At 39.7% G+C, this 14,836-nt stretch overlaps 1 protein-coding gene across 1 annotated transcript; it reads right to left on the reverse strand.

Moving 5' to 3' along the window:
- Positions 1-231: 231 nt before the first annotated feature.
- JHY (junctional cadherin complex regulator) lies at positions 232-11,818 on the reverse strand. Its single transcript, XM_061368503.1, has 6 exons — positions 11,412-11,818; positions 5,583-6,196; positions 4,899-5,181; positions 2,944-3,024; positions 1,868-1,993; positions 232-637 (listed from the first exon to the last, which is right to left on the reverse strand). Exons 1-6 carry the CDS (start codon positions 11,784-11,786, stop codon positions 425-427), a joined length of 1,692 nt encoding a protein of 563 aa, XP_061224487.1. The 5' UTR covers positions 11,787-11,818; the 3' UTR covers positions 232-424.
- Positions 11,819-14,836: the final 3,018 nt, after the last annotated feature.

Genomic DNA, 14,836 nt, shown 5'->3' on the forward strand with positions numbered 1-14,836 from the left:
TACTCAATGTATTTTCCAACTGCTTCTGGCTAATAACAGATTGTCTGCATCATCAGCCAGGGCTTGTTTTGAATTCTCTTGCCCCAGATGAAGCTTCAAAATCTGGGTCTTGATGTGACAACTATTCACTAACAGATAACAGAGTAACAGTTGAGTAATGAGTATTGTGCCATTACCCACTGCTATGTTTGGTGCACTTCAAGAACAGAAATGTTGCTGCTAGTAAAATCATCAAGTGAAACTGATATTTATTGGTAAAGATTTGTAAATACACCTATATGTTTGAAATGCCTAAAAATGCTCCGGCTGTGACAAGCCAACAGGTGATTAGTCTAAAAGAATGGGACGGGAAATCATACGTGATGCTCATAGCTCATAACTAAATGGTTAAGGCATCTTAGCCTTGAAGATACCCCAAGTAATTTCAAAACACTTGTAAGATATGAAGGTTTTTGAAAGCAGCTACAACTTGCTTCTCCTTCTGGTGTCTGTCATTCAAAGTTTGCAAGAATGCAATTTGAGGCAGAGTGTCTTCATTTAAAGTCTGTGGCAGAACTGTTTTTTCCTTCACCTTTTCAGCTGATTGTTTTGTTGTGAAAGTCTTTGGTCTAGGAATCTTCTTAGCATATTCCAGTGCCTAAAACCAGGAAAATTGGGATAATTAATCAAGAGAAAAACCTGACCAATACTGCCAAGAAAAGGTAGATATTTCTGTATTGAGTTAAATTATTAGTTCTCCTATTTCCCAGTCTTGTTTCTGACAGTGTTCAATACTAGATGTTTCAGTGCAAGAAACCTCTGGAGCGGGCAAATCACCACCCCAGGGTGATTTGCTTTCTGACACCACTGGAGAAAACCTTAAATACTGAAGCAGTGTTTTTTCTTCAAAACAGATACCTGTAAGAGGGTCAAATAGCACAGAATGATGCATGGAACCAGAAGGCAGAGGGAATGGGAACAGTACTGCAGAAATCCTGAAACTGGGAGCACCCTGGTTTAACCTGGGGCGTCCAAAAACCACATAAGTGGTTTACGTGAGGCTTGGAAATAAATGCAAGTAACTTAGTGATTAAACTGATATTAAATGCCAAAACTTGTTTCCTGGAGCCTGCAGTTCTCATTCATCACTGTGGAGGAATAGCTGTTAGCATGCAGGTGAGCTCCTGCAGAACTGATGGATATATACTACTTCCAGAGCTTCATTATTTCCTGCAATATAGAAAAGGTGCTGCCTTTGCTTGTTTACGTGTGCCACTGTCATGTAGTCAGTCGTTGCTCATTTGGGCTATTTTTGAAGGCAGGTGAAGGCTAAAGTGGTGTTGTATGGGCTTGAAAAATAAGACCAATTACTGTAGCTATGCAACTGAAGTGAAAAGAGTTTGCGAGTGAGACTGACAGGCAGGTGGATAATAGACTAACAAGAGGATATCTGTGGTCCATTAGAAGAGTGCACTCTGCAGTAGTGAGGCCTCTGCTGTTGATGTGAAGCAGAGCATGTGCTGCACTGGGTAATGCTCCTGGGAGGGTCCCGCTCGCCTTTGTTCCCACCCTTTCCCCAGGAAACCATCACTAGCTGTTTAAGCCACATTGAGTGCTGGTAGCTGGATGGAGTACTGCTCTTTTTCCATTTGGTACACCCTCATGAAGAGCAAGGGAGATGCATGGACTGAAGGCTTGCTGTTGCCAAAGAAATCAGCAACTACATCTACAGCCATAACAGAATAGATGAGCACTTGCCAGGGTCCCATAAGTCCTTAGAGTTATTAAAAGGAAGGTGAAAATGGAGAAACCATGTTAGCCTACAGTGAGTTAAAGTTACGCTTTTTCTTTATGCAAAGGCCAGAAACTCTCCCTCCTCTGTTCTTACCTTCTGTCTTGACACTGAAGTTACAACCTCGGGTTTTGTAGGTAACCTCTGAGCTGAAGCAATGCTTCTCATGTTGCGTTCCTTAATCTGCTTTGCATATTCTTTTTGTTGCTTCAACTTCTCTTTCTGACAAAGGCAAAAAATGCATGGTTAAAGAAATATCTCCCTGGATCCATCAATGAGACGCTTTCGCACTGGAATCTTCCATTTACACCTCTGTTGCTGTTTAACCTGGCTATGCTATTGATCATTTCTCAGCAGAACACAACAGGAAGCCCTGATAAATGGCACAGCTTTCTTAGTCACTCTTTGTTTTTAAGAGCTTTTTCTTGGACCATATTGAGGATAGAGCTCAAGAGAATTGTGACAGGTTTAAACATTCTTTATTCTGTGTGTTTAAATCTATCTGATCAGTTTTAAAATGGCTGTGCTAATTTCTGTCAGCTTTTGCAATGACTTTTGCAAGGAAGAAGAAAATACAGGGGCAATTACTCCAAAGGGATGATCATTTTACCATTGTTCCTTCCTACTGTCTTACAATGTCTCTATAACGAATGCCATATAAAGCACCTCTTGTTACATTAATATCATCTCAAGGCATGCAGGATGGAGTTTGCAGCACCTCAGATGTACAGCTGCTACCAGATGCTCATTACCAGCAGAGACAGCAATTGCTTGGGTACTTCTTCTGCACAATCTGTTTCCATTTCAACAGGGTAATGCACATCCAGCTACTTCATTCTTGTCTTTACATAACTTCTTTTACTTCCACTTTGAAGGTTAGGCAAACCTTCTACATTGGGAATGAGACTGCAATTAAGCCACATGAGTGTATAACTTACTCGTGCAATTAGCCCTGGTGAATCTTGTCAACTACTCGCTGTTTGTGGAACTACAAAATTAAAGGGTTAAAATGATCCACAATACAGTTGTCTTTCCTCCTATCCGAATCTCCCTTTAGGATCTCAAGCTAGACCTACAGTCCAGGACATAAGTTGCTTCTCAACAGAGATTTCTTTGCCATTCTCCTCTCTTTGCACAACTGAAAAGCAGATCATACAATAGGGACTGCTTACTTTCTCTTTGATTGCCTCATAGTCAGGTCCAAGGCCTCCAAGCTTCACATTCAGATTTATGTAGGCTTTTGAGGTACATGGCTAAAAAACAAAGAGCAGTGGTAGGTTTTCCATTATATGGTTTCACAGGGAGCATAATTAAAACAAGGCTTGTAGTGGACATCCAAGGTAAGATCAGGATGCAACTTGTAGTCTCAGTCTTACCTCTGGCGTGTCTCATTTTAAGGATTGTAAATGACCAAAATGATTGAGTTAATTGCACAAGTCAAATTACACTGTATTTCCTTTGAATCTAGGTGGGAAATTGCCAATTATCCAAATCAAAAAGCAATACTTTCTCAGTCAAAAAGATGATCTTTTATGAGCTTTATTTTTAAACAGCTTGAAGTGACTCATTCAACTGTTATTGGAATGAAACTGCAAAGAAACTGTTACAAAGGAAAGCAGATGAAAGTACCCAATTTGGGTAATAATTATTAGGCAATTGTTATTAATGATAGCAATCTTTCTTTGTTCTCAAGACTGCAATGGGAAATTCTTCACTGGGAGTTGAAAAATACATGCCTTGCACCACAGCAAAAGCTTTACAAGTGCATAGGGAAGACTGAAGGTGAGTGATGGGTGATGCCATTTCGGTAGGTCAGGACATTACTGTAAGACCCCCAATACTTCTAGAACCTTTTTAACCTCTTTCAAATACACTAGATTAACTTTTAGAAGTGGACTGAAAACTTGTCAGTGGAAACTCATTGTGACCAGCTCTGTAGTAACTTCAATGCCCAACTAATGCAGAAACAGCAAGAAATCTGTACGCAAATAAAACGTGCATTTCTTCGAAGGGCATGTTCAAGTTTAACTCAGCTGCAGAGGTGCAGTATCTGATGTTGGTTTTTGTGTCTATTACCCCTATTCTTTTGTGATGCATTTACACATAACTTTTAAGGTTGTGGGAAGTGTTGATGATTTAGCTGTCTACAAAAAAATCAGGGTTTTCTCACTTCATGCAATGAGCATGAATCCATTTGTTCATTAGGAAAAGCTGGATATTTCTGTGAGCAGAAACAGTCTTACTCTTGTAACGTTCCCCACATACAAAGCGTGAGAAAGCTACTGAAAATACAGGACAGAAACAATGGTTTGAACTCGGGGGAACAGAAAGGGAAGGCAATCGGCCCTTCAGTTACTATCATAATCCAGCTAATTCTTCTCAAAAGCATTCAAGCAGCAATACACAAACTGCCTCCTAGATGAAACACATGAGTAATTATTCCAGCTTAGTTTGTCTGCCCTGAGACTTGGGGCTAACTTCTTAAACATTTAATTTGCCATGGACACAGGGATATCTTTATGCTGTTCCACTGTGTCTGTGTTAACTGGTTGCTGAATGAAACCGGACACACAGAAAAGACAAAAAGAACCAAGTTTTAATAAGGACCAAAATGGGATCATCAGGAGACTTGTAATAATGTTTATGCCGTTAGCTTCACAAATCCTCTAAGTTTGTTGTTGTTCACTTTGATTCCCTTGGAAACCAGGAGATTTGAGTTGGATAGCAAATGAGCGTGACCAGGATAATGGTTCGCTCAGATCTGAGGCCTGGCTACCTGCTGCTTTATATAAATAGCTTTGTTCTAAATCATTTTATCACTGGATAACTTAAAGGACAAACACTGCTCTGTGTGTTCTTAGAGCTAATCAAGACTGAAAGTGACACAGGGAGAGGTGGTGGTAAACTGCTTCACTCTTTAGACTAAAATGATTGTAGTGTCTGTTTCTACCTTTGTTCCTTGGGTTTTAATGCTCTGGGCAAGTCAGTGTTTGTCAGTGTGCTTTCTGTAACATGAAATATTTCTTAGTCCCCATTCCTTTTTAAGGTTTTTGGATTATTAAGGACAAAAATGAATCAGAGGGGAAATAGAAATGTAAAGCCATCCAATCCACACCTATTTGCTTACCTTCTTGCTGACTTTAGGTTGGTTTTGCTTTTCCATCTGCATGAGAGATTCTTCTGAGTTGCTCTGGGGTTTTTTCACTTGATTTCCTTTAACACTCTGTGGATCTATCTCTGAAACACTTTCTGCCTGTGGGTTTATGGGTGGAAGTAGGCTGAAGAAGTGCCTGTCAGCTAAGTGGGCTTCTGTCAAATGAGTATCTTGGTGATATTGCTCCATCGTTGGTGCGAACTGGGAGGTTGTACAAGGGGCTGCTGCTGAACTGTGAATAGAAGATTGAGGCAGCCTAAAAAATAAAGAAGGGGATGAATAAGGACCTTTATCTTATATAGCAGGTAGCTCAACAAGCAATCTGTACATGGGATGATCCTTGTATTCTGGGAACATGATGGTGAAAAGATGGGTATTCCATAACGACTGACAGTGCCTAATGGGATGACAAAACATCTTTTGACAAGTGCATGTAGGGATAGGACGAGGGGCAATGGCTTTAAACTGACATAAGGGAGATTTAAATTAGACATTAGGAAGAAGTTCTTCCCTTGTGTGGGTGGCACACGATTTTACACTTTGGCCTTTAAAACATTTATTTGCCCATTTCTAGTTTTTCTGGACATCATAGTGTTATGATAATACTGTTTCAACACTTACATCCTTGCCCTAAACTACTGATAACAGTTCTGATACCTTTTATCCACACAAATGTGTCTTTTGCAATCCTGAAGCGACTCTTGATCCTTCACCAATTCTTGAAAATTGGCATTAAAAGTAGATGAAATATTCCTCTGGTTTGGATGTGCTTGACCATTGGTACTGTTATCTCTTGCAAGCAGCTTCACAGTGGCATGGTTTTGTAGGTGTTGCTGGCCTCGTGGAAATCCATTTGGACAATTATGCTGATATTTCCAGTTCTCCTTGCTGGTATAGGCTGGAGATATAACCTCTGCTGGGTTGAATGTGTGTGATTTCGGAGGGAAAGGATAGGTACAGGTGGTAAAATCCTGATTGACAAGATGTCTTGAAAGTGGGAAACTGTTTAAGCAAGTATCTGAATTTACTGCTGTATTAGTGTCAGGGCCAACAGAAGGACTTGGATACAGACACTCCTGCAGTGTGCTGCCGTCGTCTTGCTCTACTGCCTGTGTGGGAGAAATCTGAGATCCTGGTATTTGGTGGTGCCAAGGCCTCAGTTCTGCTGGTCTTCCTGGCTGTTGCTGGCTGTCATTCCTTGGGATAGCTCTCCCTTTGAGTCTCTGGTTGGATTTTACGTTATTTCTCTGGCAGGACTTAAGTGGGTGAATCTAAAACAAGTTATCAGAAGGGGGTGATTTTCACTGGTTGCGATTTTATACGTTCATTAAGATCAACAATATACAAGCTTACTGGTAAATTTGCCAGTCACAATACCTTTCATGTAGCTGTATCTTAAACCTCATCAAATTAACTGACTGCATGCTGTTTTCACTAGATTATATCATGTTCTATGATTTCCATTCAAGACAACATTCTTATTTTAAACAGACTGATATCAGTGATTGAAATGATTTCATTTCTAAACCAAAGCCTCCTCCCTGCGCTGTACCCTGGAAAACATTAGCCAAATGATAGGAAACAACATGAGAATTTAAATACACCAGGACTACTGTTTAGAGCTAAACTGACATGCTCTAAACCTGCAGTTTAAGATTTGTCATGTTCCAATTACAGCATCAGGTGTTGCTCATTTTGAGGAAAGACATGGCTTTCCTTCTAGGGAATATACAAATCCATTCTGAGTCCATTTAATCTTTGTCAGCGCTAAAATCCTCCATTTCATCTTCCTGTCTCTCTCTAGGGTTCTTTTGTTAGCAACGCTTGCAATCACTACATAGCATATGCACTCAGAGTAACTACTTAATGGTAGTATTAAATCCACATACAGACCACAATGTTTTGGTGAAAGCCAAAAAAAGCACTGGGGAATCCTGACTCCTGGTGCCAGGATGATGATTTGTTAGCTCGACCTCTGCTGTATCGATTAATGTTCTGGCATATTGTGCCCCTAGTCAAAAGCATCAACTGCTGCCAAACTGGGACCAGGCCAATGTTTTCTCATTTAAACAGAATGAGCAGCCCTGTAAAATACCCTCCTCATTCTCAAATACCACATATAAAGCACATCTCTCACAGTGGACAGCAGCATAAAGTCATGTTTGTTCTTTATAGAATTGCAGCTTGCAGTCTTAGGGGAATTTAAGCACTTGGCCTGATTTACTTCAAACACTTGTAATACAAAGACAGTAACTAGGTTTTCCAATAATAACCCCAGTTGGCTTGAAGTTCTGGTTCTGAGTTCTTGGTTTTTCATCAGTGATGATAACCTGGTCTCTTCTATTGCTCCAAAAACTACTCCACTGCATTGGTTTGAAAGCATAAAGCACGTCTATAGATCTATGCCTACAGAGGAGGTCAGTGCAACTTTGCCTACAGATAACATTTTCTGGTTTATGATAACTCTTTTATGGTCATGAGGATTTTAGGGGACAATTAATGCAGCAGTAGTTGAGTTCTAGCTCAGAATCCTCATGAACCATTAGACACAGACAGGTACCAGTTTGTGTGTCTATATTATTATCAACTAAATAATGTTGTAAACAGGTAAGATTCTTTGAGCTCTTGGAATTTTCTTGGAATTTGAGCTCTATTTTGACTTTAAATAATTCAATATATAAAGCAGCATATACATTAGATTTTGGTGATTGCCTACTGATATATACCTAAGGATTTATTGTCAATAATTGATACTTTGAATTTAACGAGATTACAGATTAAGTATTCAAACTTCAATGCTTCTATGTGTATATTATCATGTTACAACAAAACAGAACCTTGAGATGCTGTGCTTTCAGGTACCATTTGTCTTCAGGCTTGATTTTCACAGTCTGGGATGGTAGGACTCCCTTCAGTGGTTCCTCATCAACAGCTTTAGGATCTGTAACCTGAAAAAACAAGAATGTTTATGGCCACAGCCCAACCAGATAAAAGGATTTAAAAGTCTTGGGGAAAGAATGAGAAATGATTTGTCTCCTATTAAAGCCAAAATGGTAAAGTTGGGCAGTATAGAATAGAAAAGAAGAAAATGAAAGGCAGAAAGAGAAAAAAGGAAGCAAAAACTCAATTAACAGTGATGTGGTAGCAGGGAATGTTCCTTCTACTTCTAAAAAGAAGAGAGAAAAATACGATTGCAGGCAATATGAGCACAGAAACCTATGTGTAACTATCAAAATTCTGGGCTTCTCCACTTATAAGAGATGATTGAAAGATGGGTGGATGTTCCTAGTAACAGAAAAGTGACCAATCATCATGGTCCAAGCAATCAGCCAGTGTACAAAGGTATTGGTGGACAGTATATGCCATAGCAAGGTCTTGAGCAATAGACGTGCATAAAAAGATGACAAAACATAGTAATGTAGGAAGAAAAGTGCAAGGAGTAGCTGCACAAATGGAACATCTAATACACATAGCCTGGCAACGGTATCAAACAGCCTGTGCACAATAGCAAGCCCATAAACAAGAAGGATACCTTCACGTGGCCACAGTGGTGACAGCACAACTGCTGGAAATCAGATTTGAGCAATTTTGGAAGGTGGCTGCTGGCTCTACAGATTTCAAAGCCAAGCAATACCCTTGTAAATATAGCCATAATGAATGTTTTTGCTGAAAGCATCAAATGTTTGACTCTGATCTATAAAATTCCAGGAAAAATATTAGGTTTTTTTAATTCTTTTTTTATTTATTTATACCTGTGTTGTCTCAAACTATCCTGCTAACTACTATAGCAGGTATGACCTCAATTTACTGTGTAATCTCATCATAAAGAGTCTACAGCTAGCTATGCGCTGGACTCATGCTTGTGGTAGGAGTACCTATGCATGGCTGTAGAGTGACACTGGCTAACACAGGAGAACTTGTACTGAGAACATATTTGTGGCCAGGAGACTTATTAAGTGAAATCATAGGGGTGAAATCGGTGTGAAGGAAGTGTTAAATCCTTCTGGGAAGCTGAGTCTCTCATCTTTGGGGGTGAGAGATTAAGACAACAAGGAGAAGGTATTTAGGGTTTATTGCCGAGTTTTCTTGTTACTCCAAATGGCAATGCAGATTCTATTAGTCGTGACCAGAAAAGTTCACAAATTAAAAGTTACCACACTGCTTTCCTGAACCTGTGCATAGATACAGCTTTGCAGGCAGTAAGATGTTTTTGGTGGAACCCACTGACTCACTGGACTGATAGTTTACTAGGCAGGTAAAGCATACTTCTACATTATCTCTTTGAAAGAGGACCAGGACACAACCTCTGCCAGCATTTTTTGTGAACTATTCTATTAATACCAATCAAATTGAGAAAATGATCAAATGAAATTGCATTTTGAGAATCATAAGCTGTGTAATGCCTATTCTGTTAAATTGAGGCCCATAATTGCTTCTCTACTGAAAAGATACAACAAAGACAGCAATCATGGCATGTCATTATCCCAGACTAGAAAACCAGCCTTTGCAGTGAGGACTTCAAAGGCTTGTGGTTCTCGAATTGCATTTGGCTGCTATTGTTGAAGCGCAGGCAATCTTGATTAGGTGTTTACACTGAGGTAAGGCGCAGTGCACAGAGAGTCTGAGTGCCTTGGTCTAGAGCCATTAAAAAATTGTACATTATGTTCCTTGCTTTGAAGTAAGGGGCTTGTAGGTAGGAAAGCAACTCATATTGAGTACAGCTGAGCTAGATTGGGCCACTGCTTCTCTCCCTTTCTCTCTCCATCTGTCTCTCAAAGAAACTCATCATCAGGTTCTTAAAGAATCAGGCAACACTGCAAAGAACTTGATGCTTTATAAAATGCTGTATGAATTAATAAATATACAGATCAACACACATTTATGGTATGTTTTGGTACATACAGCCTGCTGTCTGTATGCACAGGGATTGCAGCTGTAATTCTGGCAAGAATGAGGGTGTAATGTTATGTCAGTTGAAGAAAGAGGTATGCAAAGTGCTTATTTCATTGTAAACACTACTTTTGCTCTGGTCAACAAGATGCTTCCATTAGGCCCTTTTTCACCCCTTCCGACAGGATGGAGCAATGGATGTCTCAATTAAGAACAAGAAGTAAGTACTTTTTCCTACGCCTATCCACAGCAATTATAACAGTAGCTGACAGTAGGCAGTGATGCTGTTGTGGATGTAAGAAGGAAAGAAACATATCTTTCTACATGCTTGCTGCCTGGCTCCTGCTATGTCACAGCTCTGCTGACCCTGTGGCTGCTTCACCAAGGTAATCTTAGAATATAGCCCTGATTCTAACATACTTCTTTTTCCTATTATGTATCTTTGAGCAGTGTCTACACAATCGAGTCCTGATCCCTGGCTCCAATACTTACACAGAAATCATTTTAAGAATTCCACAAACAGTAAATATAATCATATCAACACAGCTTTAATTAGCATCAATCTGCACTAATTATTTTTACCATCCTCCAAATTATAACTGAAAAAAACCCCAAGTACTCTTAATAGCTCTGCTAGAAAAAAAGCTTGTCCACCCTAACGCTCATTGTAATGTAGTCAGCAGATGCCCTCTAATATTGTGTCAACTGTTCATTAGCCTTGGAAAGCAGCAGTGTCACTTGAAGCAGGAAGTCTCTGTAGTTTTACAAGTTAAGATATGCTACAATTCGTGGAGTGATTCAGTGACTCCCACCTTCCCATTATGCATAATAAGTAGCAAGTAAAAGCAACAAACTCATGTATAATCGTTCATTAGGAACTGTAATTACATTTCCACTTAATCCTTAATAGAAGTTGTCTGACATTTTGCAGTCAATCATAAGAAAGCTAGGCTATTCAAGTCTAAGTACTGTACATGACTTGTATCTGCTGACTGATAAGGCCTGGCTTGGCTGAGAAAGCAAGTAAGGGGTTGTCTGACCACCCAGATCCAACAGGTATTGAATATTTCTGCATATGTGATCCTAAATGACAGTGGTAAGTAAGAATGCATGGCCTTTGAAAGCAGTGTGACCACAGAGTTTTTCCTGGTTCTTAAACTCATTTGTAACTTCACATACACTTTTTTTGTTATGATCAATGTGGGTGGAAAAAACACTAATACAGCTTCTTAAGCCAAATGGAGACATCAAGGTTTTCTCCTGCAACCCTAACCATCCTGTTATTCTATGATTTCTCTAATATCAAGATCAAAAAGCAGTGACAGATCACCTCTGCAACATGCTTCATGGTCAAGGATATATGTATCTTGAGCAGGCTTGTACCAAGGCCATCACTGGGGTTGTGAGTAACTGAGGACTTGTTGATTATTCCATTCAAGATGAACAAGAGCCTCACTGGAAGTCATAAGTTATCAGTTGCATGATAGGTTGTAAATCTATTTAATTCCCCTATAAACCTGATCATGCAGCTATTCTCTTTTAACACTAGACAGTCCTCCATTTATACCAATTACAAACCATGTAAAAGTTACCTACCTGCTTTTGAAGAACCTCTTGCCTTCTGGTGTGTAACTGAAGATAGGAATCAATCTCTGAACGTAATCCTAAAGTCCGTTTGTTTCTTGCCACAAAGTCTTTTTTCACTCTTTGTGGTCGATCTGCTTGGATCCGAAGAGGAAAAGCATCTCCATGTATCCTGGAACTACCTTCGCAATGACGGTTTTCTGCAGGTTCCTTCCCTTTGGTATGTAGCCTAAGGGGTTCGTTGCTGACCACAGCATTTGGCTCAGGAAAGCTTAGTAATTTTGTACCAAATTGTGACAATGAATCCTGTGACTTTGCCTCCCGTTGATTCTTTTCTTCTGGGGAGCCATTGGAATGAAGGTAAAATGGACCTTGTGTAAAGTCCATACTGATTCCTTCAGCAGTGTGACATAGCTCAGAAAACTGAATTGTATTGGGCTGAAATACGTGTCCACAGACTGTGGCTTCCTATGTAAAAAAAAGAAGCACAAATTATTATATATGTATAGATTGTATCAATTCTATATTATTTCACGGTGCAATTTCAGTGCATACAGCCACTTTATCTTAAATTCAGCACAAATAAATTAGAGATTCAGCTAAAAGATGAAATGACATTGTGCTGCTTCCGTTGTTTCCTTTAAAATGATGCAGCCTTCAAAAGAATGAGTATCTGTTGCTCATTCTTCAAGGGCTCTGCTGTGTGAAAGAGAAGTGATATTTGTTATCTATTATTTATTACTTATAAGATTATTATTATTTATTATTTATAAAACTGATATATTCCTGATAAAATCCCTCTCTCAGTCAGTTTGAGACCTTCTAAGCAACAACAGCCTCCAGCTCTGGGTTTTTATTCTATTCTGACTCCTATAAAACATCATGATGTTTCAAAAAGAAAACTCCCTATGATAGACTTAAAATAACTTCTCATTTAAAAGCAGGCTGTAATTGAGATAAATATACATACAAACTGGCTTCCAGAAGATGTGCAGGCAGTGGCAGGAGTAAGGAGCATGGGAGGAAAAGAGCTTTAAACACTGTTTTTCCTTAAGTGGACTTGCTATATAGCCCTGGTTTCTTGGTCACTGACAAATGGTGAGCCCTTCAGAGTGACATTTATAGGCACTGAAACCTGGTTGACTCTTTAGACCCTGTTAAAAGAAATGTACTGACCTGCTGGATTTTCCAAACCTTGGCATAATTAATGATGTTAACATTTCCAGAAATCATTAATTCATCCTTTCTGAATTAGTTACATGCTTATGCCCATGTTTCAAGTGCCTTCTAATAATACAACAATCTGTTTCTCTAGCAATGCTTTCCATTTCAGGCAAGCACTAGTGCTGTGGTATACTCTAAACTGGAGATGAGATGGTTTACACTGGTGAAAACATTCTTATTCCTAGTTGTCATACACCACAGGTAAAGAGAAATAGGTGACCATATTTTGAAATGAGTACAGAAGTATGTGATATAATTGCAATGATTCAAGTAACAGTATAATGCTAAAGAGTTCTATTGTGCTGAAATGTGTGCACAGCAGCTCAATTGTATTATGCAGGCCAGGTCACCGCACGGGAACAAAACGAGTGTGAAGAGCTCCTTCATCTCTAATCATCTGCACACAAAAAGTGCACCTTTTATTCCTCCCCCCAACTTGATATAAAGGTTAGATGGACTCTGTACTCATGAACAAAAGTGTTGTATGCAGACAACAGATGCAGCGGTTCCTCTTCAAATTCCGAGGTTAGTAATGGATGTAGAGAGGGGGTTTCATATGTATATGCTGTGATATTTGCTCCAGTTAATGGACTGTATTTGAGTACTTACTAGGCTAAGTTCAAACAAAATAAAATCAAATTTCCATTTAATGAAGAGCCTCACATTCAGCCTAGTATTCAGTCAAAAAAAATTACTAAAAATTAGAGCATGTTTCTAGCACAATTAACATCATTTGCACTCACAATAAAATATTCAATAACTGGCCATTTTGCCTGTTGAGGAGGTGAATAAAAGCATGCTATTAATCATTTAGCCTTCATTTGTTTGCCATTTTATTTTAAGTAGACAATTAAATGGAAACTGCGCATTATTATTCCTTCGGGTTTAATTTAATCCCTTTAAACTTGAGAATTATTCCCAATTTATTCAGTGTTAAACATTTTATGCGTATGACTGCAAATTGCATTTCATTTGATGTACCCAGTGAGCGTTTTCTAAACAATGTTTAAAGGTGACAGTAACCCTGGAAATGTTCAGTTTAGATTTACACAGCTGCAAGGACAAACTCTACTTGTGCAACCCACCAATTTTTGTCTAAGAGGAAGTGGCTCAGTTTGCTCAGTATGGGTCTTTCTATATGGAAAGAAAAGAGGATGTGTTGGTGCTGGTTCTTGATTTCTTTATTGGCAAAGCCTGCCAAAGCCTGCTGGGTGCTCTGGAAGGCAGAAAGCAGACTCTCATTTGTTGCTGTAAGTTAATAGCAAGGACCCTATGCAGCAAATGCATCACTTCTTGCTATAAAATCTACCTTATGCAGCAAATGCATCACTTCTTGCCATAAAATCTATCTTAAACTATTAGTGGTAACAAAGCTAATTGAGTATAAATAGCTTATGAAAAAAGAAAGCAAACCAAAACAGTTTTAGTTGAAAAACAGGGGCAAAAGGAATTTTACATGTTCTTATTCGACTTTACACCATCTCTGACATGTAAACTATCAGCAAGAAAGTGTGTGACAGCAAAACCACATTTTCTTCTTAATTTAGGAAGACAGCTTCTTTTCATTTGGTTGCATTTAGATGTTCCCAAGTCGTCCTCCCCTCTAGACACTTAGAAGACACAGTGTGGGAATGTGTGTGTGACACTGCCACAGTGAGTGGCAGTGATTTGAGAGGAAATGTACACTAGTCGGTTTCAGTGCACACAGTGAATTTCAGTGCTTACAGCAGGATGTACACAGGTGGGACCCATCCCTTTAAAGCTACAGGGGGAGCTTTGCTTTAGTACATGGGCAGCTGTTAAGATATGGAAATGTAGAGTATGATTTCTAACTTTTCAGGGTGTTTATCACATGAGTTTACCCGCTGGAGGCCTTTTACACCTGGGGGGACACCCTGTATCCACTGCTCCCATCATGGATCAGAGATGGGAAGTGGCACACACCCTGCAGCCCGAAGAGGAAAGCCCAGCACCAGCAAAGAACCTTCTGTCTGAACTGCCTTTCAGTGGGCAGCATCCACAGCCTGTCCTGAGCCCTACCCCTGGTGCTCCCTCCAGCCTGAAGGCAGGCCTGCCGCCCCCCCCGAGGCCTTCCCCCCAGTTCCCTCACCCTAATACCATCTCCCCAGTTCCCTCTCCCTAGTCCCATTACCCTTATAGGTCTCAGCTCTGCCTCAGGGCCTGTCCCTAAGCGCGGCCCGTTGCCTACCGCT

The sequence above is a fragment of the Neopsephotus bourkii genome, unplaced genomic scaffold (genome assembly GCF_033783945.1).
Source record: "Neopsephotus bourkii isolate Nb327-2 ecotype Australia unplaced genomic scaffold, CSIRO-AGI_Nbou_v1 NB_1433, whole genome shotgun sequence".
Classification (NCBI taxonomy): Eukaryota; Metazoa; Chordata; class Aves; order Psittaciformes; family Psittacidae; genus Neopsephotus; species Neopsephotus bourkii.